The following is an 18,871-nucleotide window of genomic DNA, read 5'->3' on the forward strand; positions in this document are numbered from 1 at the left end:
GATAATTAAATACCAGTAACAGAGTATGGTGTTTATTGTTTGGTGGCTCGTTTATTCATGTTTGCACCTGTACTAGAGCAACAACACGACAACACGATAAATTTGTGTTTTCGCCCTCCGCAATTACAAGGACACGACATCACGAGTAAATGACAATTTTTTTTCCGTCATGTGGTCGCCCTAATTTATTGTTTTTTTATGCTGACGGATACGCCACGCAAAAACAAGAAAAGACACAGAAGCATTCTGTCGATTTGTCGTAATGGCAGGGCACCGTCATAACAGGAAAAAGACAAAAGGTTTATTTTTTAATTTGTAGCTTGCCGTCCAGTGGAATGGCGATAATTTTTTTTAATTTGACAGATGCAATATTGAGGTATTATCATCATAGCATGTAGAGATGTACATATGGTTTAATAGCAAAGCGTCTTGATGACTGAATTTGTTTTTATTAAATACTATTTAGCTCTCTTTTAGATATCAATATTTAATACATATTTTGTGCGTTTGCGCATGTCAGCCGGAAGGCAAATTACGACAGAATATATTCTTACCTTCTTCTTGTTGGTTGGCGCTAAGCAACATCACAACAGAAAGACACATGATATTTTGTCGTCTCCTTGTCCCACAAGCACGATGACGTGTCAGAAAAGAAGCCAACCCGACAGAGAAATTGGTATTGTCTTCGAAGCACCAGAACATCGAAACTGATCTGGCGTTGTGTCTTGTAGGGAGGGTTGAGAAGAACGGTGGGGGTGGGAGGTCGTGAACACGACAGTTCGACATTGCAGTAACGAGTCACCATAGTAACGAGAATTTCATTGTCAGTTAGTACGTTAGATCAGTGTGTACATGTACATTGCTACGATACCATTTATCATTTTACTCTTATCAGTTAAATATAGGATCGGTAGCATATGAGGACTGTGTTACAAATATACATAAATTTAACACGTTGGTAGACTACATTGAACTATGAATAAAACACGTATGTATGAACGTTTTTAAAATACTACTTTAGAGGGCGTTGTATTTCTAGGGGATCCGAGCATGTCACTCCGTAATATTTCAAATAGTGCAATCTGAGGTACAGTAGAAATAGCGTTGTATTTGTACCAATGTTATGTATTATTTTAAAGCAATTTAAAGTTTGTTAATTCGAAAGTCTTAAGTTGTCAATGTTCCAGCAATAATAATTACTATAGTAACTGATATATTTGCAAGCAAAGCAATCCTCTGCTTTCCACTAAAATGTCTAAATTTCAAGCGGTCAAAATGTATGCTCGCAGGATTTATAGCTGATGAATGGTATTCGGGGCATCGAATGTACCCGGCTGGATCCGCCCTTGAATCCACTGTAACTGTTCTAACAAGTTTTCAACTTTTAATTCATGGTAACAGTTTAAAATTTTATTTCATTTTTCATTTTTTTAAGGCGGTGTAATACGTTGAAGTTGGTGAAGTGATATTTACACGTTTTGAATGTTTTTATCTTTTCTAATTATCTTCAGAAAGTAGGTATTGAAAATACCTTAAATTTCTAAAAGATTTTCATAGTCTATAAACATAATCACTGATAATAAAATATACAAACATATAAAGATTTTAGCTGTCTTAAACTGGTCAGTTTCTATTTTCAGGCTCATTGAATACTTTACCTTCGCTTTTGACGATATTAGTATTTTGTAATACAGTGGCACGTAAGTGTTAATCGAATTTTGTTATATAAACTTAAGCATACACAATTATGTGTAGACGAGTGTTTAAGAGTTACGCTCATAATCCTTACCGTATTCAAAGAATTATACACTTTAACTTCGTTTCCGATGAAATTTTAGTCCTTTCACAAATGAAGAAAAAAAAAAATCACGGTGTCTTTGTTCAAATTCAGTGAGTTGGACTGTATAAAAATTGTATAATATATTGACTTTACATTATAACAGATGGTCATACGGGACATCGCAGGCTATTGATAGATGATAATGTACCTTGTCCATCGGGTCACTACTGTCCAAATGGTACCTCTTCGCCTCTTCCATGTCCAGTCGGAACGTACAACAACTTAATGCAACAAACATCATGTCGTGTCTGTCCAGCTGGTTACTTTTGTTCAGTAGAAGCTCTGACTATTGGGTCACGATGCCCTATAGGCTATTTCTGTCCTACTGGAGCATCTACACCTTCGCCATGTAAAGCCGGAACATATAATGCACTTACTGGACAGTCGGCATGTATCACATGTCCTGTGGGGCATCTTTGCCCTACTGGATCAACTGCGCCTATCCCATGTAAAGCCGGAACATATGGCACCCAAACTGGGCAGTCCATATGTATCGCATGTCCTGTAGGATATTTTTGCCCCACTGGATCAGAAGCGCCTAAGATGTGCCCAGCCGGGACATACAGTGGTAACAGAACAGAGCAGTCAACTTGCTACTTTTGTCCTGCAGGATGGTACTGTCCACATACAACTGAGATTTATCATTGTCCGCATGATATGTACTGCCCAGTTGGGTCGGTAGCACCTACCATGTGCCCGGCAGGTACCTTTGTCAGTCCAACAGGACAATCCTGTGGCCCATGTCCAGTTGGATATTACTGTCCAACAGGAACCTCTCAGCCTATACCCTGCCCACAAGGAACCTACCAGAACAAATCCAGTGGAACAAGCATAGCAGAATGTATATCATGTCCGTGTGGAAAATATTGCAGTTCAACTGGCCTTTTCCAGCCAACAGGATATTGCAGTTCAGGTAGTTTTAGACATATTTTTACATTAATTAGAATGTGTAGTACTTTTCAATATAAGTATGTATTATTGATTGTCAGTAATATTTTACACGGCATGACTCAACGCCAATTTCAACGTTAAAGTCCATGTTTTTCTACGACATATCAAAATATATGGCAACTAGGATACATTATACCCACTCTTTCATTTGTTTGCATTAATTAATAAATTAATCGAATGCTGTGCCCGTATTTTCATTAAAAGCCTGAAGACATGGTTCCAAACCCTTGACCTATGTGTTAGAAATTTGACGCTCTACCCTCCAGCTTCCACAAACGCCGACTTTACATTACACTGAGTAACATTTCAAATATTCATATTTTCGTCCATTATATTCAGATAAACATTGCAATGTTACAGCAATATATCAATTTCTTCCCGCACAGGATATTACTGCACTGGAGGCGCAAGCAGTCAAAGACCAACAGACGGTGTGACTGGTGATAAGTGTTCTATAGATCATGCCTGCCCAAGTGGTTCTTGCAAGCAGATATGAGAGGAACGCAATGTTCACTGACATGTACTGACATATTTTAATTCATATACCTGTATTAGCTGAAAATTGAATAAAGTTCTTTATGACCCCATTCCCATTTTTTGTAACAGGAGGGGTGGTTGGCGCCTTAATTTGCCCCTGTCTGTACGTCTGTCCGTTCGATCGGTACATTCTTGGTTTTCAATTTAAATGAAACTTTGAAGAACGCTTCACATGTATAGGTGCTCTACACCAGAGTAAAGGACTTCGGACACTATCATATGCTTCTAGCCTACATTTTGAATGCAAAATTCTCATTAAGTATTGAAACAATATCCAAATCGTTTCAAATCACATATAAACCAATGTGTTACTTAACATATTATAACAGAAACTGGTTTGTATCCATTCTTATCAAGATGTTTTTTTTTTATTTAAACTAGGCCAGGGTATATGTTTTTGAAAAAAATAAAATTTTTAATTTCCGTTAAAATATGATGTCATCACTTTACGGAAGTTTCAAATATATGAATTTCAATAGAATAAAAGTGACAAAATCTGTTTATTTAAGGAAATTTTAGCATTTTAAGATAAAAATCTTGTAAATGAATAAAAAAGGAAACGATTTTTTTGCAAACAACCTGTACTTGATTTAAACTTACTTTACTTTCTTATCTATACACTGTTCATAATGTAAAGTTATTGATGCATTACATGTGTGAATAGGAATGCTACAGATATGCATGTATAAGTGACCGGTCAGTTTTATTACAGTGGGCACTTGGTTATTCAAGTACATGTACTTGTCTGTATAGCTCTGTTATAAGTGATGGCAGATATGTTTGTTTGTTGTTGTTTTTTTTTCAACAGTATTTCAGATATATAACGGCGGGCAATTAACCTAACCAGTGTTCTTCTATTCTGTACCAGTGCATACCTGTTCCCCGCATGTAACTGCCAACTTCCCCACAAGAATCAGAGGTGGAAGATGAATGATTTCAGACACAATGTCTTTTATAAAATCGTCACGGAGAACATTCGCCTCGCCCAGGGCTCGAACTCACGACCCCGCGATCGGTAGATATGTGCTCTCTCTATCGAGCTAAGCGGTTGGCCTGATGGCAGATATGTGTGCGCAATATAACATTCATACTAAGAAAAGGCAGTCATCTTATCAAGGCCGTAGGGTTCTCGCAGTGGCACAGACAATATTGGACTAAAGCATGTAATAAAAATGTATCCGAAATGATAGTTCTTTGTGGAGCTTGCCTAAGGAAGCTGTATCGGAAAAAGTTAACGCAGGATGAGTGTGACTGCAACCCCACTGTTCTGCAAATCAGGACTGAAGTTGTAGGCAACACGCATTCAAAATGTGTCATTTGTAGGGCTAAAGTAGTAGCAGGCCGCTGCATAAAAATTCCACCTGAAGCTCGGCTGGACTTTTTAGTTCGTTTTCTAGTCTAGCCGTATTTGTATATGCCATCTGCATGTAAAGCGACTTGACACATCACTTTCATGGCATCACACTGAATGTTAAACCGTCACTGATATAACCTGCCAAGAAGCTACTGTTCTTGACCTATGCATCACAGGCATATCAATGCCAAGCATTATTTCGGATGGATAGACTATAGTCAGGATCAGAGTAACTGTTGTACATATTGGACAGAAGAGTGTGAAACAGGAGAAAAATATCGATAGTGGTAACACACCAGGTAGTAAGAAATAGATATAGTGGTTTTAGATCTATAGTAAAAACGTGTTTATTTCGTTATAGAAAAATAAATAGATTATCGATCATTCGTTGGTTTCTTCGTTATTTAATGTCGTGGAACTTTCTGACCAACATAAAACTGGTAGCAGAGCGAGGTTTTTTGGACAATTGTAATGGGACTATTATATCGTAACCAATTCGAAGCGTAACTTGAGTAGAAGTTCGGATAGTGCATAACAATAGAATTTCGGACAATGAGTGAAATAGAAGACGAGAGTGAGAAAATGGCGAAGCACGAAAGGGAAGTAAAAATTATGGAATTAAAAAAGGTTAAATCTCGAAGCAAGGCAGCCTTCACTCGAGCTAGAAATAAGCTGAAAGATGAAATCAGTGAGGAGGCTGAAAAATTGTTATTGAAAGAGCTGTTAGACAAACTTGAGGTTGCAATGGATAATGCTATCAAGTCGATAGAAGAACTAAGTGACGAGTATAAAATACAAGGAAAAACCAAAGAAATGATGGACACAATAAAAGAGATCGAACATATTGAGAAAGAATATGATAGTGTAATTCAAGAGTATCACGAGTTTATAAGTGAAACAAATAGTAATAAATCTTCCAGCGGTGAAATGCCAGAAGATAGTGAATCAACAAAAAGCAACTTGATATTGATTTATCACGTCAAATGAAAAGGGTTTCTATCCCAGTATTCACAGGTATAAAGAGAGATTATGCATTTTGGAAAGCGGCTTTTACTGCCTGTATCGATAGCACAGAGGCAACCGAGGAATACAAGTTTCTGCAAATGCGTCAATACCTAAAAGGCGAAGCACTAAAAGCCATTGAAGGTCTTGGACACTCCGCATTAGCAAACGAAAAGGCTAAAGAGAGACTTGAGAGAAAATTTGGCGGTGAACGGAGATTAGTGAATAAATTTATAGAAGAAATTGATAAATTCCCTGTAATCAGATATGAAAATGCAAAGTCAGTTGAAAGATATGCAGATTTGTTGGACATTGCATTAATAAATTTGAAAGAAAACGATGTGCAAGATATACACAGTGGTTTTATGTACCAGCAGTTGTTGAAAAACTCCCTGAAAGTATGATTTCACGATACCAAAGATGGCTTTATGAAAAAGATAAGAAGGAGTCTGTGGAAGCATTAAATGAGTGGGTGTTAAAGGAATCAGAATTTCACAACATTGCCATGGAAACTAAATGTGGATTGGATGGAAGCTATCAAAAGTCAAAAGAACAAAGATCCTTCTTCGTTAACAGTAAACAAAGAGATTGTAAGCTTTGTTTTAAACCTCATGGAACGTGGGAATGCAGTATAATGAATAGACTTCCAGTAACTGAGAGATGGCAAAAGGCAAAAGAATTAAGACTGTGTTTTCGCTGTTTAGGAAACAATCACACAGGCAGTAATTGCAGACGAATGAAGAAATGTGGTATTAATGGATGTCAAAAGACACATCACAGACTGCTGTACCAATCGGAATTGAACCCGCAAGCGTCATTATTCTCACCAGCAGAAATCCAAGAGAATACAGAACAAAATCAGAATGTTACACAGAGTCAGACATTTACAAGTACGCAAAATGGATATATAGCTCTTCGAACTGTTCCTGTAATTCTAAAGGCAAATGGTCGGGAAATAGTAATCAATGCTCTACTTGATGATGGGAGCACTAAGACATATTTGAATGAAGATGTTGCTGCAGAACTCGGTCTAAAGTCTGTGTATGAAACAGTTGTGGTAAATACATTGAATGAAAAATCTGTGAATTTTGAAACAATGTGTGTAAAGTACAAACTGTGCAGTATAGATAGACAAACTGAAATTGAAATGGAAGCATATACAACACAAAACGTAGCTGGGAATTTGAAACCGACAAACTGGTTTAACTATGCGAAGCGGTGGGAACATCTGAAAGGAATACAGTTTCCGTCGATTGAACGAAAGCCAAAAGTTGATTTGTTAATAGGACTAGATTATTTGGCATTGCATACATGTTTGCGTGAAGTTAACGGCCCAGTAGGATCACCATCAGCAAGATTGACTCCACTCGGGTGGACCTGTGTGGGACCCATACTTGAAAAAGAAAACGAAGTTAGTATGTTCACCTTTCACATCAATAGTGAACCGTTTGATTGTGAAATAAATGAAACATTGAGAAAATGTTGGGAGTTGGAAAATGTTGAAACTGAACAAGTCATGTATATCAGTAGGGAAAATGAGAAAGTTATGAATTTGATGAAGAGTGAATTGCAGTATGATCAAAAGCTTCATAGATATGAAGTCCCGGTGCCGTGGAAAGAAAACAAAAGTGAATTGTCAAATAATTACAACATGGCATATGATAGACTTAAAAGTAATGAGAGAAAACTGAATTCAAATATGGAACTGAAAGATTGCTATAGAAATACTATTGAAAAATATGAAGAAAAGGGCTACATTTCCAAATTGACAAATTGTGAAGCTGAGAAGACTAAGTGGTATTTGCCGCATTTTCCGGTCGTACGTCCAGACAAGGACACTACTAAAGTGCGCATTTTTTGATGCCTCTGCCAAATACAATTCGCTTTCACTAAATGATGTAATCTATCAAGGCCCAAAACTGCAGAATGATCTATTTGAAGAAACCCTGTGGCCTTGATCTGTGACATTCAAGAAATGTATTTACAAGTTGGTTTGTTTCCGCCAGATAGAGCATATCATCGATTCCTCTGGAGAGCGTCATCAGATCATCCGGTAGAGACATATGAATTCAGTAGACTTGTTTTTGGCGTAAATGTGTCTCCATTTTTGGCGCAGTATGTATCCCAGTTCAATGCCTTGCAGTATGCAGAAAAATATCCTCTCGCTGCTGAAACTGTCATGAAATGTACCTACATGGATGATAGTATGACATCTGTTGAAAATGAAGTGCAAGGGATCAAATTGTATCAGGAACTAAATGAACTATGGGAAAAGGCGGGCATGAATGCAAGAAAATGGCTTTCAAATTCTACAGCAGTATTAGAACACATCCCACTCGAAAAGAGATCATCACAAGTCAACATGTCAGAAAGCCAATTACCAACGGTAAAAACATTAGGCTTGAGTTGGAAATCAAACACCGATGAATTCATCTATACCCATTCTGAAATCAAACTTAACATGAAAATTACCAAACGAAATGTGTTAAGAACAATCGCGTCACTTTATGATCCAATGGGTTTTTAGCGCCATTTATAATAAGAGCTAAAATGATTATGCAGAAGATTTGGCTTACAGGACTTGACTGGGATGATGAACTGCCTGAAAGTTTAGCTTGTGAGATAAGACAGTGGTACATTGAACTCAGTGACTTAAATAAAATAAAGGTGCAAAGGTGTATTCAGATAGAACAGGAAGGCGAGTTACATGTATTTGTTGATGCTTCAAGTGATGCTTATGGAACAGTTGTATATAGTGTAAAACCGCAATTAAGTTGGTCAAACATTGTTGCAGCAAAAGGAAAAGTCGCACCTTTAAAATCACAAAGCATTCCAAGAATGGAATTATTAGCCGCAGTGTTAGGGTTGACCTTGACTTTGATAATCTGTTCAGCATTGAAAATAGACATTAGTCATTGTACGTTTTGGTCTGACAGTATGAATGTCCTTTATTGGATTCATAGCCAAAGTAGGAAATACAAGACTTTCGTTGCAAATCGAATAGGATTTATTCATGAACATACCTCACCTAGTCAATGGAGATACGTTCCAACGAAAGAGAATCCGGCGGATATGACGTCACGAGGCATACCTGTAAATGATCTTGCAGAAAGTGTTCAGTGGTGGCATGGACCAAAGTTTCTTGAATACGGCCCAGAATTTTGGCCTGAAAACAAGTTTCAGTTGCATGAAGCAGGTAAAATAGAAATGAAACGGAATTCCATGAACAGCAGCTTTATCGATGTAAATACTGATAGTGACTTCAGACTTGATCCGGCGCAATACTCCGACTGGAATCACTTACTACGTATATCGGCTTGGGTACATCGTTTCATAGATAACTGTCAAGTCGCTAAACACGAACGAAGATTATCTCCTGAGCTAAGTATTCATGAACTTCAACAAGCAGAATTTCAGATTATTCGAACAGCACAAGCAGAATGTTTTAGTGTTGAATATCCATGCCTTTTGAAAGGATAAAATGTATCTGTAACTAGTAAACTTGCACCATTGAATCCGAAACTGGATTCTGAAGGCGTCATGAGAAGTGACAGTAGACTAAAATTTGCAAAATTCATCCCATATGAAGTCAGATTCCCAATTATTCTTCCAAGAGAGCATTCGGTGACAAAGTTAATCATAAAAAATTGTCATGAGAAAGTGAACCATGGGGGAACAAACTTGACATTGGCTGAAATTTCGAGTAGATATTGGATCATAGCAGCCAGAGAAGAGATACGCGAATGGGAAAAAAGGTGTGCTAAATGTAGACGTCAAAAAGTGCAAACTTCAAAACAGAAAATGGGTCCATTACCTGTTGAGCGATTTGGACACTCGATGCGAGCGTTTACCAACACGGCAGTGGACTATGCGGGGCCATTTATTACAAAGCAAGGGCGTGGTAAAACAAGACTAAAGCGTTATCTTTGTGTATTCACTTGCTTGACAGTAAGAGCTGTTCATCTAGAAATTGCGTACAGTTTAGACACTAATTCCTTTTTGAATGCCTTAAACAGATTTGTAAGTCGTAGAGGCACACCCAATCTCATTCTGTCAGATAACGGGACAAATTTTGTTGGTTGTGTGAATGAACTTAAAGATCATTACCAGAACCTTGACCAAAGTGCAATAGTTAAAGATGCTTCAAACCGGAAAATTGAATGGAAGTTTATTCCGCCAAATGCCCCACACTTTGGTGGATGTCATGAATCCATGGTGAAATCTGCAAAGAAAGCTTTATATGCTTTATTAGGCAACGCGGACATCACAGATGAAGAATTGCATACTGCAGTAGTTGGAGCAGAGAATTTGATCAATAGTCGACCCTTGACGTATCAGTCATCAAATCCCAGTGATGATATAGTTCTAACACCTAATCATTTCCTGATTGGTCAACTTGGCGGACGATTCGCTCCAGATATTGTTAATACGGACTGTTACGATACAAAAAAGCGTTGGCGCTACGTTCAAGAACTGTTACGTCACTTCTGGAAACGTTGGATTAGGGAATATCTACCAACTCTCGGAACTCGATCAAAATGGTTCAAAGATTCTCGTGACTTCAAAGTCAATGATGTTGTTCTTATAGTGGATCCAAATACTTCGCGAGGATGTTGGTCTCTTGGTAGAATAACAAATTTACACAGTGGACCAGATGGACATGTTCGGGTGGTAGACATTCAAGTTGGGATAAGCATATTTCGGCGTCCTATAACGCGTCTGAGTCTAGTTGTTGAAGCGGCTGAAAATTGATTAATTAAAATGTCAAACTAGAAAACACTCGTAAAATAAAAAAAGTGCAAGTTCTTTAAATCAGAAAGGCATAGTGTTTTAAGGGGCATAATAATCCCCAGTGCCTTCTATACAAGTCATGCAGTTTTTTTTTTTTTTCGGAAAGGCATTGTGTTTAAGGGGCATAATAATCCCCAAGTGCCTTATTATGTGAATTCCAGGCTCCTCATGCTGTTTTGCATTTTGAATTAAAGTTTTAGAAATGCAAAAAAAAGCTGAATTACAGAGACAGAATAAAACAGAAAGACAAGCACTTTTAATACTGTAAAATACTTGAGATAGAGTAGTCTTATTTTTTGAGATTGAAGTGAAACTGAAAATGTTTGCAGTATTTGCAGTATATTTTCTTTTGTTGATGATAGTGCACACTAATATAAAATTAGTGATTTAAGACGTAATATGTTGCATTGTATTTAAATACATTTTTTACCTTTAAAGATGCAGATTTGCGATAGAGTAATCTGTGGACCACATGTATATACATGTATATTGTAAATTTTGTAATACTACAACACTAGCATGAAACTTGACTGAATACATTGTTGTAGTTTTTTCAAGATTTGATATATGACAAAACATGGTCATCTACAGTACATGTACTCTTTGCTATCTAACTAAATGTTAAGTGGGAATATTATTTTAAAAACTGCATTTTTCCTAGATTTAGTAAAGAGTTTGTTTTGTTTTTTGTACTTTTGTAGGAATTTACAAAGGGAAGTAACTGTTGTTCTAGATTTAGTAGTAATGAGGAACTGGTTGTTCCCCTTGCATAATTTGAATTGAAGGCTGTCTACCAACAGTTGAGTTAGTTTACATGTACCAATTTGGATAGCAAATATTGCTAAAATACATGAGATTAAGTAATCTTTGTATTGATATTAATGATGTTTATCACAGAATATATTTTTTCAAGGGAAAACTTACAATTAGAACTTTGCTATTCGATATAAACTTGAAGCTACCAAAATGCTTTAATTTCTAGTTAAGTTCAAATAGTTTGTGGAAGAAAAAAGTATCGAATACATTAATTACATATCAAGTACATTTTGAGTACCAATAGCTATAGATTGTTACGTTATTGTATTGTTCGGTTTAACCTCTCAATGTGAGGGGGGTATGGACAGAAGAGTGTGAAACAGGAGAAAAATATCGATAGTGGTAACACACCTAGTAGTAAAAAATAGATATAGTGGTTTTAGACCTATAGTAAAAACGTGTTTATTTCGTTATAGAAAAATAAATAGATTATCGATCATTCGTTGGTTTCTTCGTTATTTAATGTCGTGGAACTTTCTGACCAACACATATATTGCCTCTTTACTGTGGTGTTTAGGCCTAGACCTCAACATAGAACAATCATCAGTTTAGTTTTCACAAAATGTAGAACATGAAGTAATGAATGCGTGTGACATTTAGTATGTGTCTAAAAGAAATCATCATCAATGCACAGAGAAAGATGAAACAAATAAAGAAATGATAATATATAAAAGATAAAAGATAAATAATAACAAAACTAATAAAATTAACTGGAAAACAAATAACTTCCTCATCGCTAGTGGCGTGCGCGTCGCAAGGAGGACATGCAGTAGATTGTCCGGTGTGTTGCTAGTATTTTACTGCACACATTTTCCAATCTACTGCAAAAAACAACCAGAATAAGTCAAGTTCATTGAAAATTCAACCCAACGAATAATAATGACTTCACAGTATTTGATTCTCTCACTACTATACATGTATGCATAACACACCTATTTCCACGCTTTGAAAACATTTGTATGTTATTTAAGTTACAAACAGATCGTCGCGTGAGTGGAACGATGCTCTATCTACCATTTTTTAAACGTGGCGAAAATCGCTTCCAAAGCTTAACTCTTGTCTATTTTCTTTATTTCTGGGCGAAAATGGTGATAAATATATCTGCTTGTTCCTTGCGCTTAGTTCTTTCAGACTGTAAATGCTTTTAAATACATTTCGTTTTTACTTTTCTGCATTTATACATTTTTCACTTTGGAGATAGAGCAAATTTGGCAAAAATAGAAAAAAATGTTAAAGGTGTATTGCTCTATCGGGAGATAGAGCACTGTGAATTTACAAAATTGGACATAGAGCCAGATAATATTTATTACAATTGTATATTGAAAATAGTGCGAGAGCTCTTAAACAGTAATGACAGTCACTGTACTCATTTTAAAATTAAAGGAGGATTGGATTTGGTTTTAGTATTATCAAACTGACACGATATCATAGGCCATATTGCAACTTTCAAGATTTTCTTTGAGGAGGAGGACTCTAGTTGGCACTCGCAGATACCTGGGTATATGACTTTCTTCGTGTCAACTGGATGGCCTCCCCTCATGAAAAAGCGAGATTTCAAACAGTGGTGAGGGGCAGGTGTTCAAAGTCAGAAGATTTGGACTGATTTGCAAATGGTTTTACCATGCTGTCCGTACTGTTCAGGGTTAACTGAACTGCTACGCTATTGACGTAATCGGCTATTAAACTAGGCACATTGGTCCTACTTATTTGCAGATGGGTATTTGTAAACCATATCGTAGTATTATATTAAACAGAAAGATTTTGAAGTTTAATTACTCAGTAACCGCAATCATTATTGTCAGCAATGAACAAAGATCTAAAATCTTTTTTAGTCGTAACTATTCTATTTGCCAATTACAACTTGCTTTTCATTACGCTGAGTAAGATTTTCCGTGTTTTGTTATCAGTTGGCATTAAGGTTGATATAATACTAAGCATTATAACAATACCTAATGACATTGTCTTTGCATCTAAATATTCTCAGTTATAACTGTATTCTTTCACAAAACGACAGTTTTTATATTATGTTCAAATTTTGCATGTAACTGTACTTGTCAGTCATACCAGTTCTCTTTTACACAACACAATCAATGTTATATTCATGTCTCTTTTTTAGCTATTAAAATAGGTTGATTGTACGGCGTCCATCGTCCGTCTTCCTGCGTCAACATTGTACTTAATTTTTTTCTCCTCTGAAACTACTGGTCAGTAGAATTTTTGGAAAGATTTGATCAAATGATTGATCTTGGCCCCTTTAAGGGCAGCTACTGCCAGCTAGAGCAAAAAAAAAAAATAGGAAAAACATTTAAGGAACTTCCCATGAACCGCTTGATAGATCTTTATCAAACATAGTCTGTAGCATCATTATAACATCCTCTCCCAAACTGGTTCAGATGGGGACGATTGGCCCTTTTTAGGGGTTACCATAGCTAAAATTGGAAATTCCCTTAAGTGATGTTATCTCATGAACCACACAATGGATCTTCTTCAAACTTGATTTGTAGCATTATTATAAGAATCTTCGCCAAAATTGTTCTGTTAGGGGCACTTGGTCTGTTAGAGTTCAAAACAGAAATACCTTTAAACGACTACTCATGAACCATTTGATGGATATTCACCAAACTTGGTCTAGAGACCAGTATAAGGTCCTTTCTCAAATTTGTATGATTAAGGGCACTTTGCCCCTCTTAGTGGCAACTAGAGCTACAAATATAAATATTTTCTGGTCATGAATCGCTGGATGGATCTTCATCAGAGATGGCCGGTGGCATCATTAGAGGGCTCTCTCTCAATTGTATTCAAACGGAGACTGTTTGCTCATTCTAGGGCTAAAATCAAAAATATTTTTAATGACTACTTCTAATGAACCACTCAATTGACTGTCATCATTCTCGGTCCGTAGCATCATTATATTGCCCCCTTCAGTTAATTGTGGGTTGGGGTGGGGGAACGCATGGCCCTCTAAGGGACCACTAGACCTAAAGCTACAAATGCCTTTAAATGACTACTTTTCAACCGCTTGATGGATCTTCATCAAACTTTTATTAGGTCCTTTAACTAATTTATTCAATTAGTGTGGCCTCTTTTAGGGGCTGCTAGAGTTGCAAAATAGAGATACCTTTTACTAAATTCCTCTCTAACTCCTGAATGGGTCTTCATAAAACCTTGTCCAGAGCATCATTATAAAGTCTTTTACCATGTTATGTCTTATATAAAATCTATTCAAATAGGGACACTTTGGCCCTTTTAGGGACCACTAGAGTTGAAAAAGAAATAACTTTAGATTATTTCTTTCGATGGTTATGCTTTGGTGCGTGACAGCAAAATGATAATAAAAAATAATGAACAGGTTAAAGGATTTTCACCAAACCTAGTTAGAAGCAAAGTCAGATGGTTAAGGTTCAGTTGAAGGACTTAGGCCCATTTAGGCCTCTTGTTAACTTTTCACACAATTAAATTAAGGCTCAAAGATATTACATCGCAAATAATATGTCCCGGTCATACCTTTCATACTAATCTTATTGTATATATTCCATTTAGTTTCTGCATGTTGTTCTCAAATCTGGTGGCATACATTTCAACTTAATGCGGAGTATCATAACAAGAATTCATAGAATTTATTTTGCAACTAAACATTTGCAGTCACAGCACACATGTTTCATATTTGGTAGAGTTACATCATGTGATACTTTAATAGTTTTGTGGCATTGATTTTGATTTACACCAACCATTTGTAATAACTGACTACTAACAATTCTAAGAAACATATATATCTATTCTCTCTAACAAACGCAATCGTTTTTTTTTATATTCCTTACAGTTTCTCTTCATGTACGTACTTTCATTTAGTGAATTGAATTTCAGCATTGCATTCCTTGTTTGATATTTGACATTGTTTTTTAAGTATTTAATTTTCAATTTTCTCTGTTGTCAAGGGTTGCAAGTTGAACGATAGGATTTTTGCGTCTGGAAGTAGGGATATTGTACTGCCAGTTCTTGTTGTCTTACGAATACTAAATTCAGCAAAATTTGCATAGTTAAAAAAGTGATCAACAAAAAAAAAAATAGTTAGCCCCTTACTGTAACTTTGTAACGTAACATATGTTCTGTTTTTGATTTTATTTCTACTGCTCTTAATAGACAATAACTTACTATCACAAATTTGCTTCTCGGAAACATGTTTGCAAATACTGTTGTTATATTCAGTGGTATTTCTTAAGATACAGCTTCAGAATGACGAAAATAGTTTCTGTCCGAAATACACATCAATAAGGTCTGTTGCAAATCTTGCATGTATTGTCTACCTACAGCTTAATTGACAATGATATGTGTTTGTATTAGCAATAAAATGATAAAATGACCTGTATAAGCAATCTCACCTATGGCTAGCCAATGCATGTCGTGTAGATAGGCATTCTAAGTATATTTCAAACATGCTACAACTATGCCTATCCGCCATATTTTGTTGTGATCACATGCATGTAACTGTGCTTTCTATTGGTTAAAATGGAGTTAGAGCAATTCTGGATTAAGTTAAATGGAGATAGAGCATTCCTTTACAAAGTCTAATGATGATCACATGATATTAGTTTATGTGTATGATTGGTCAGAATAATTTTAAACATTACAGTGCTTTAAGTCCTGGAGATAGAGTACTTTAATCGTTACTGTTACATTCAAACAGAGGACATGGAGCAAAGTATTACGCAGGATCTTTCTCTATGACGTCAAATGTTACGTTTTCTTGCTCCAGAACGATAGAGCTCGGCGAGACAAACAAAATGATGTAAAAATCTCATTTTTTCAAAAAATGGAGATAGAGCACTATAAGAATCAGGCGACGAGATGTAAAAATATGTGACTATCAAATTATATAAAATGACTATAAAAAGTATTGGTTAGTTTACTTTTGGGAACACCCTGTAGTTATATTTTTTGCTTTAAAGCTTTAAAGTACTGTTCCCACCCCCCCCCCCACCTTGCATCAACACAATAGTTACAGAAACTGTGTATAATAAATATCTACATATGCTGGCAAAATATGGTTTTGATGCATGGGGGGGGGGGGGGGAAGGGGGGGGGGGGGGGGGGGGGGGGGGCAATGTTGTATAAAGAAAAATAGCTTTAATATCTATATAGGAGGGTACGTAATTCTATTTAGAGCAAAAATCACCGTTCAACGAAACAAACATTGAAAATTTGACTTTACGAAATAGTCTCAAGTATGTACTCTGACGGTATTTGTAATTAAATATTTATTTCTGAGTGGTTTATTTTTCACTCCAGGAGTAGGCAAATTCATATAGATAGTGTCCGAAGTCCTTTGCCAATCATGCCTATATCTTAAATTTTTGCATGTTCTTGGTGCTTTCGCTTGCTCAGAGCCTGAGGTCAGACCGCCCTGATCTGTACTAACAGTGGATATATTTGTTGATTGTATATGTGCAATAATGTTTGTAAGCATGGAACGGAACAAAGCACAATGACAGCAGACTCGATTTGTATGACCCTGTTCGTTACAAGTGACGAAATGTCTCAAGCACATTAAAACACATTTTACCTTGTTTATCATGCAAATATTGTTTTTATAAAATTAGTAAAACTAAAACCATAATATATTAACAACAACATGGAAGTGAATCTGTATATAGACATGCATAACTAATATGCCGCACATGATACTATGTCTAAGGTAATACTTAATGCATCTATACATATTAAAGGGACTCGTCTCCAGATCTTTCGACAACATAACATATATTTTTTTTTAGAATTCTGGAAATAAATGCTATATTTCTTAAGATGTTACGGAAACACATGAGAACTTGCTGTTTTTACTACTTTTTTGTACGATGAAAATCGTAAAGCGTTTTCCAGGTAAAATGTCTCAGTTGTAAATTTCGATATTTGGAAGTCAAAATTCTATAGCTCTAATTCTATAGCTCTTTTGGTTACGAGGACGGGAAAATGACTTTATTGCCGCGGCGGTCCGGGTTCGATTCTCGACGCGGTCATCATTTTTCCTTGATTTGGATTTTTTAGCTCACCTGTCACATAGTGACAAGGAGAGCTTTTGTGATCGCCCTTCGTCAGTCGTCCGTCGTCAGTCCGTGCGTCCGTCAACAATTTCTTGTCTGCACGATAGTGGTTTCATTTATGATTTTATTTTAACCAAACTTACACACAACTTGTATCACCATAAGATCTCGGTTCCTTTCTTGAACTGGCCAGATCCCCTTATGGGTTCCAGAGTAATGGCCCCTGAAAGGGCCAAAATCAGCTATTTTGACCTTGTCTGCACAATAGCAGCTTTATTTATGATTTGATTTTTATAAAACTGGCACACGACTTGTACCACCATAAGATCTTGGTTCTTTTCTTGAACTGGCCAGATCCCTTTATGGGTTCTAGAGTTATGGCCCCTGAAAGGGCCAGAATTAGCTATTTTGACCTTGTTTGCACAATAGCAGCTTCATTTATGATTTGATTTTAACCAAACTTGCACACAACTTGTATCACTACTAGATCTTGGTTCCTTTTTTGAACTGGCTAGATTCCTTTATGGGTTCCAGATTTATGGCCCCTGAAAAGGCCAGAATTAGCTATTTTGACCTTGTCTGCACAATAGCAGCTTCATTTTTGATTTGAATTTAATCAAACTTGCACAGAACTTGTATTACCATAAGATCTCAGTTCCTTTGTTGAACTGGCCAGATCCCATAATGGCTTCCAGAGTTATGGCCCCTGAAAGGGCCAAAATTAGCTATTTTGACCTTGTCTGCACAATAGCAACTTCATTTATGATTTGATTTTAACCAAACTTGCACACAACTTGTATCACCACAAGATCTTGGTTCTTTTCTTGAACTGGCCAGATGCCATCATGGGTTCTAGAGTTATGGCCCCTTAAATGTCCAAAATTGGCTGTTTTGGCTTTTGCAGCCATATAGAGACTTCTTTTATGGTTTTATTTGATACAAACTTCCAAAATATCTTCAGCAACAATAAATCTTGGATTCCATGACAAATCAGATCCGATCGTAGATTCCAGAGTTATTTTATATCTGATTACCTCCCTTGATTGTAGTCAAAATGGATTTATATCAGTAAGTACTTATAGGACTTATTTGAAATTTCATTATTGTCATTAGTTGGACTGTGACAATCAGGGTAGGTAACTATGGACTGATTTTATGTCAAATTACCTCCCTTTATTTCAAATTAAAATGGGTATATCTCCGTAACTAATGAAGATACTGATCTGAACTTTCATTTATGTCAACAGATTTATTTGGCAGATCCTTCTTTTGTTCACTTACAATAATTTTCTTTTTAATTACTTCCCTTTTACGTCAATATATAAATAGCCATTTTTAGTAACTTTTTTATTATTGGCCGTAGGGAAAAACCGAGACCAATTTTCTATGGTACAACATGGATGGTACCTCCAATATTTAGGTGTATTTTGACATATCTGTACCTTGTAAGAATTTTTTTTTCTTTTTGGTTAAATTTCTTTCCTTTGTTGTTCCTGTCCTTTGGACTTAGATATTTTTTCTGAGGCCCTTCTTGTCCTCAAG

General features: G+C 36.2%; 4 protein-coding genes across 4 annotated transcripts; all 4 read left to right on the top strand.

Annotated features, from left to right (window-relative positions):
* The first annotated feature begins 852 nt into the window (after nt 1-852).
* Nucleotides 853-3,373, top strand: LOC123539093 (signal peptide, CUB and EGF-like domain-containing protein 1). Its single transcript, XM_045323571.2, has 4 exons — nt 853-988; nt 1,641-1,700; nt 1,944-2,753; nt 3,178-3,373. Exons 1-4 carry the CDS (start codon nt 976-978, stop codon nt 3,285-3,287), a joined length of 993 nt encoding a protein of 330 aa, XP_045179506.2. The 5' UTR covers nt 853-975; the 3' UTR covers nt 3,288-3,373.
* A 2,711-nt stretch (nt 3,374-6,084) lies between these two features.
* Nucleotides 6,085-7,545, top strand: LOC128550562 (uncharacterized). Its single transcript, XM_053529807.1, has one exon. The coding sequence runs from the start codon at nt 6,085-6,087 to the stop codon at nt 7,543-7,545; it is 1,461 nt and encodes a 486-aa protein (XP_053385782.1).
* Nucleotides 7,546-8,234: 689 nt separating this feature from the next.
* Nucleotides 8,235-9,164, top strand: LOC123538158 (uncharacterized). The gene has a single exon (XM_045322126.2). The coding sequence runs from the start codon at nt 8,235-8,237 to the stop codon at nt 9,162-9,164; it is 930 nt and encodes a 309-aa protein (XP_045178061.2).
* Nucleotides 9,165-9,224: 60 nt separating this feature from the next.
* On the top strand, nt 9,225-10,436 carry LOC123538159 (uncharacterized). Its single transcript, XM_045322127.2, has one exon. It carries the CDS (start codon nt 9,225-9,227, stop codon nt 10,434-10,436), a length of 1,212 nt encoding a protein of 403 aa, XP_045178062.2.
* Nucleotides 10,437-18,871: the final 8,435 nt, after the last annotated feature.

This window comes from Mercenaria mercenaria, chromosome 18, assembly GCF_021730395.1.
Source record: "Mercenaria mercenaria strain notata chromosome 18, MADL_Memer_1, whole genome shotgun sequence".
Taxonomy (NCBI): domain Eukaryota; kingdom Metazoa; phylum Mollusca; class Bivalvia; order Venerida; family Veneridae; genus Mercenaria; species Mercenaria mercenaria.

Bases quoted from the DNA above. Each gene is read 5' to 3' on its own strand.
- LOC123538158 (XM_045322126.2), top strand. From the start codon at position 8,235: ATGATTATGCAGAAGATTTGGCTTACAGGACTTGACTGGGATGATGAA.
- LOC123538159 (XM_045322127.2), top strand. From the start codon at position 9,225: ATGAGAAGTGACAGTAGACTAAAATTTGCAAAATTCATCCCATATGAA.
- LOC123539093 (XM_045323571.2), top strand. The intron at 1,701-1,943 runs GTAAGTGTTAAT...ACATTATAACAG, and splicing joins ATTTTGTAATACAGTGGCAC to ATGGTCATACGGGACATCGC. The intron at 2,754-3,177 runs GTAGTTTTAGAC...CTTCCCGCACAG, and splicing joins AACAGGATATTGCAGTTCAG to GATATTACTGCACTGGAGGC.
- LOC128550562 (XM_053529807.1), top strand. From the start codon at position 6,085: ATGATTTCACGATACCAAAGATGGCTTTATGAAAAAGATAAGAAGGAG.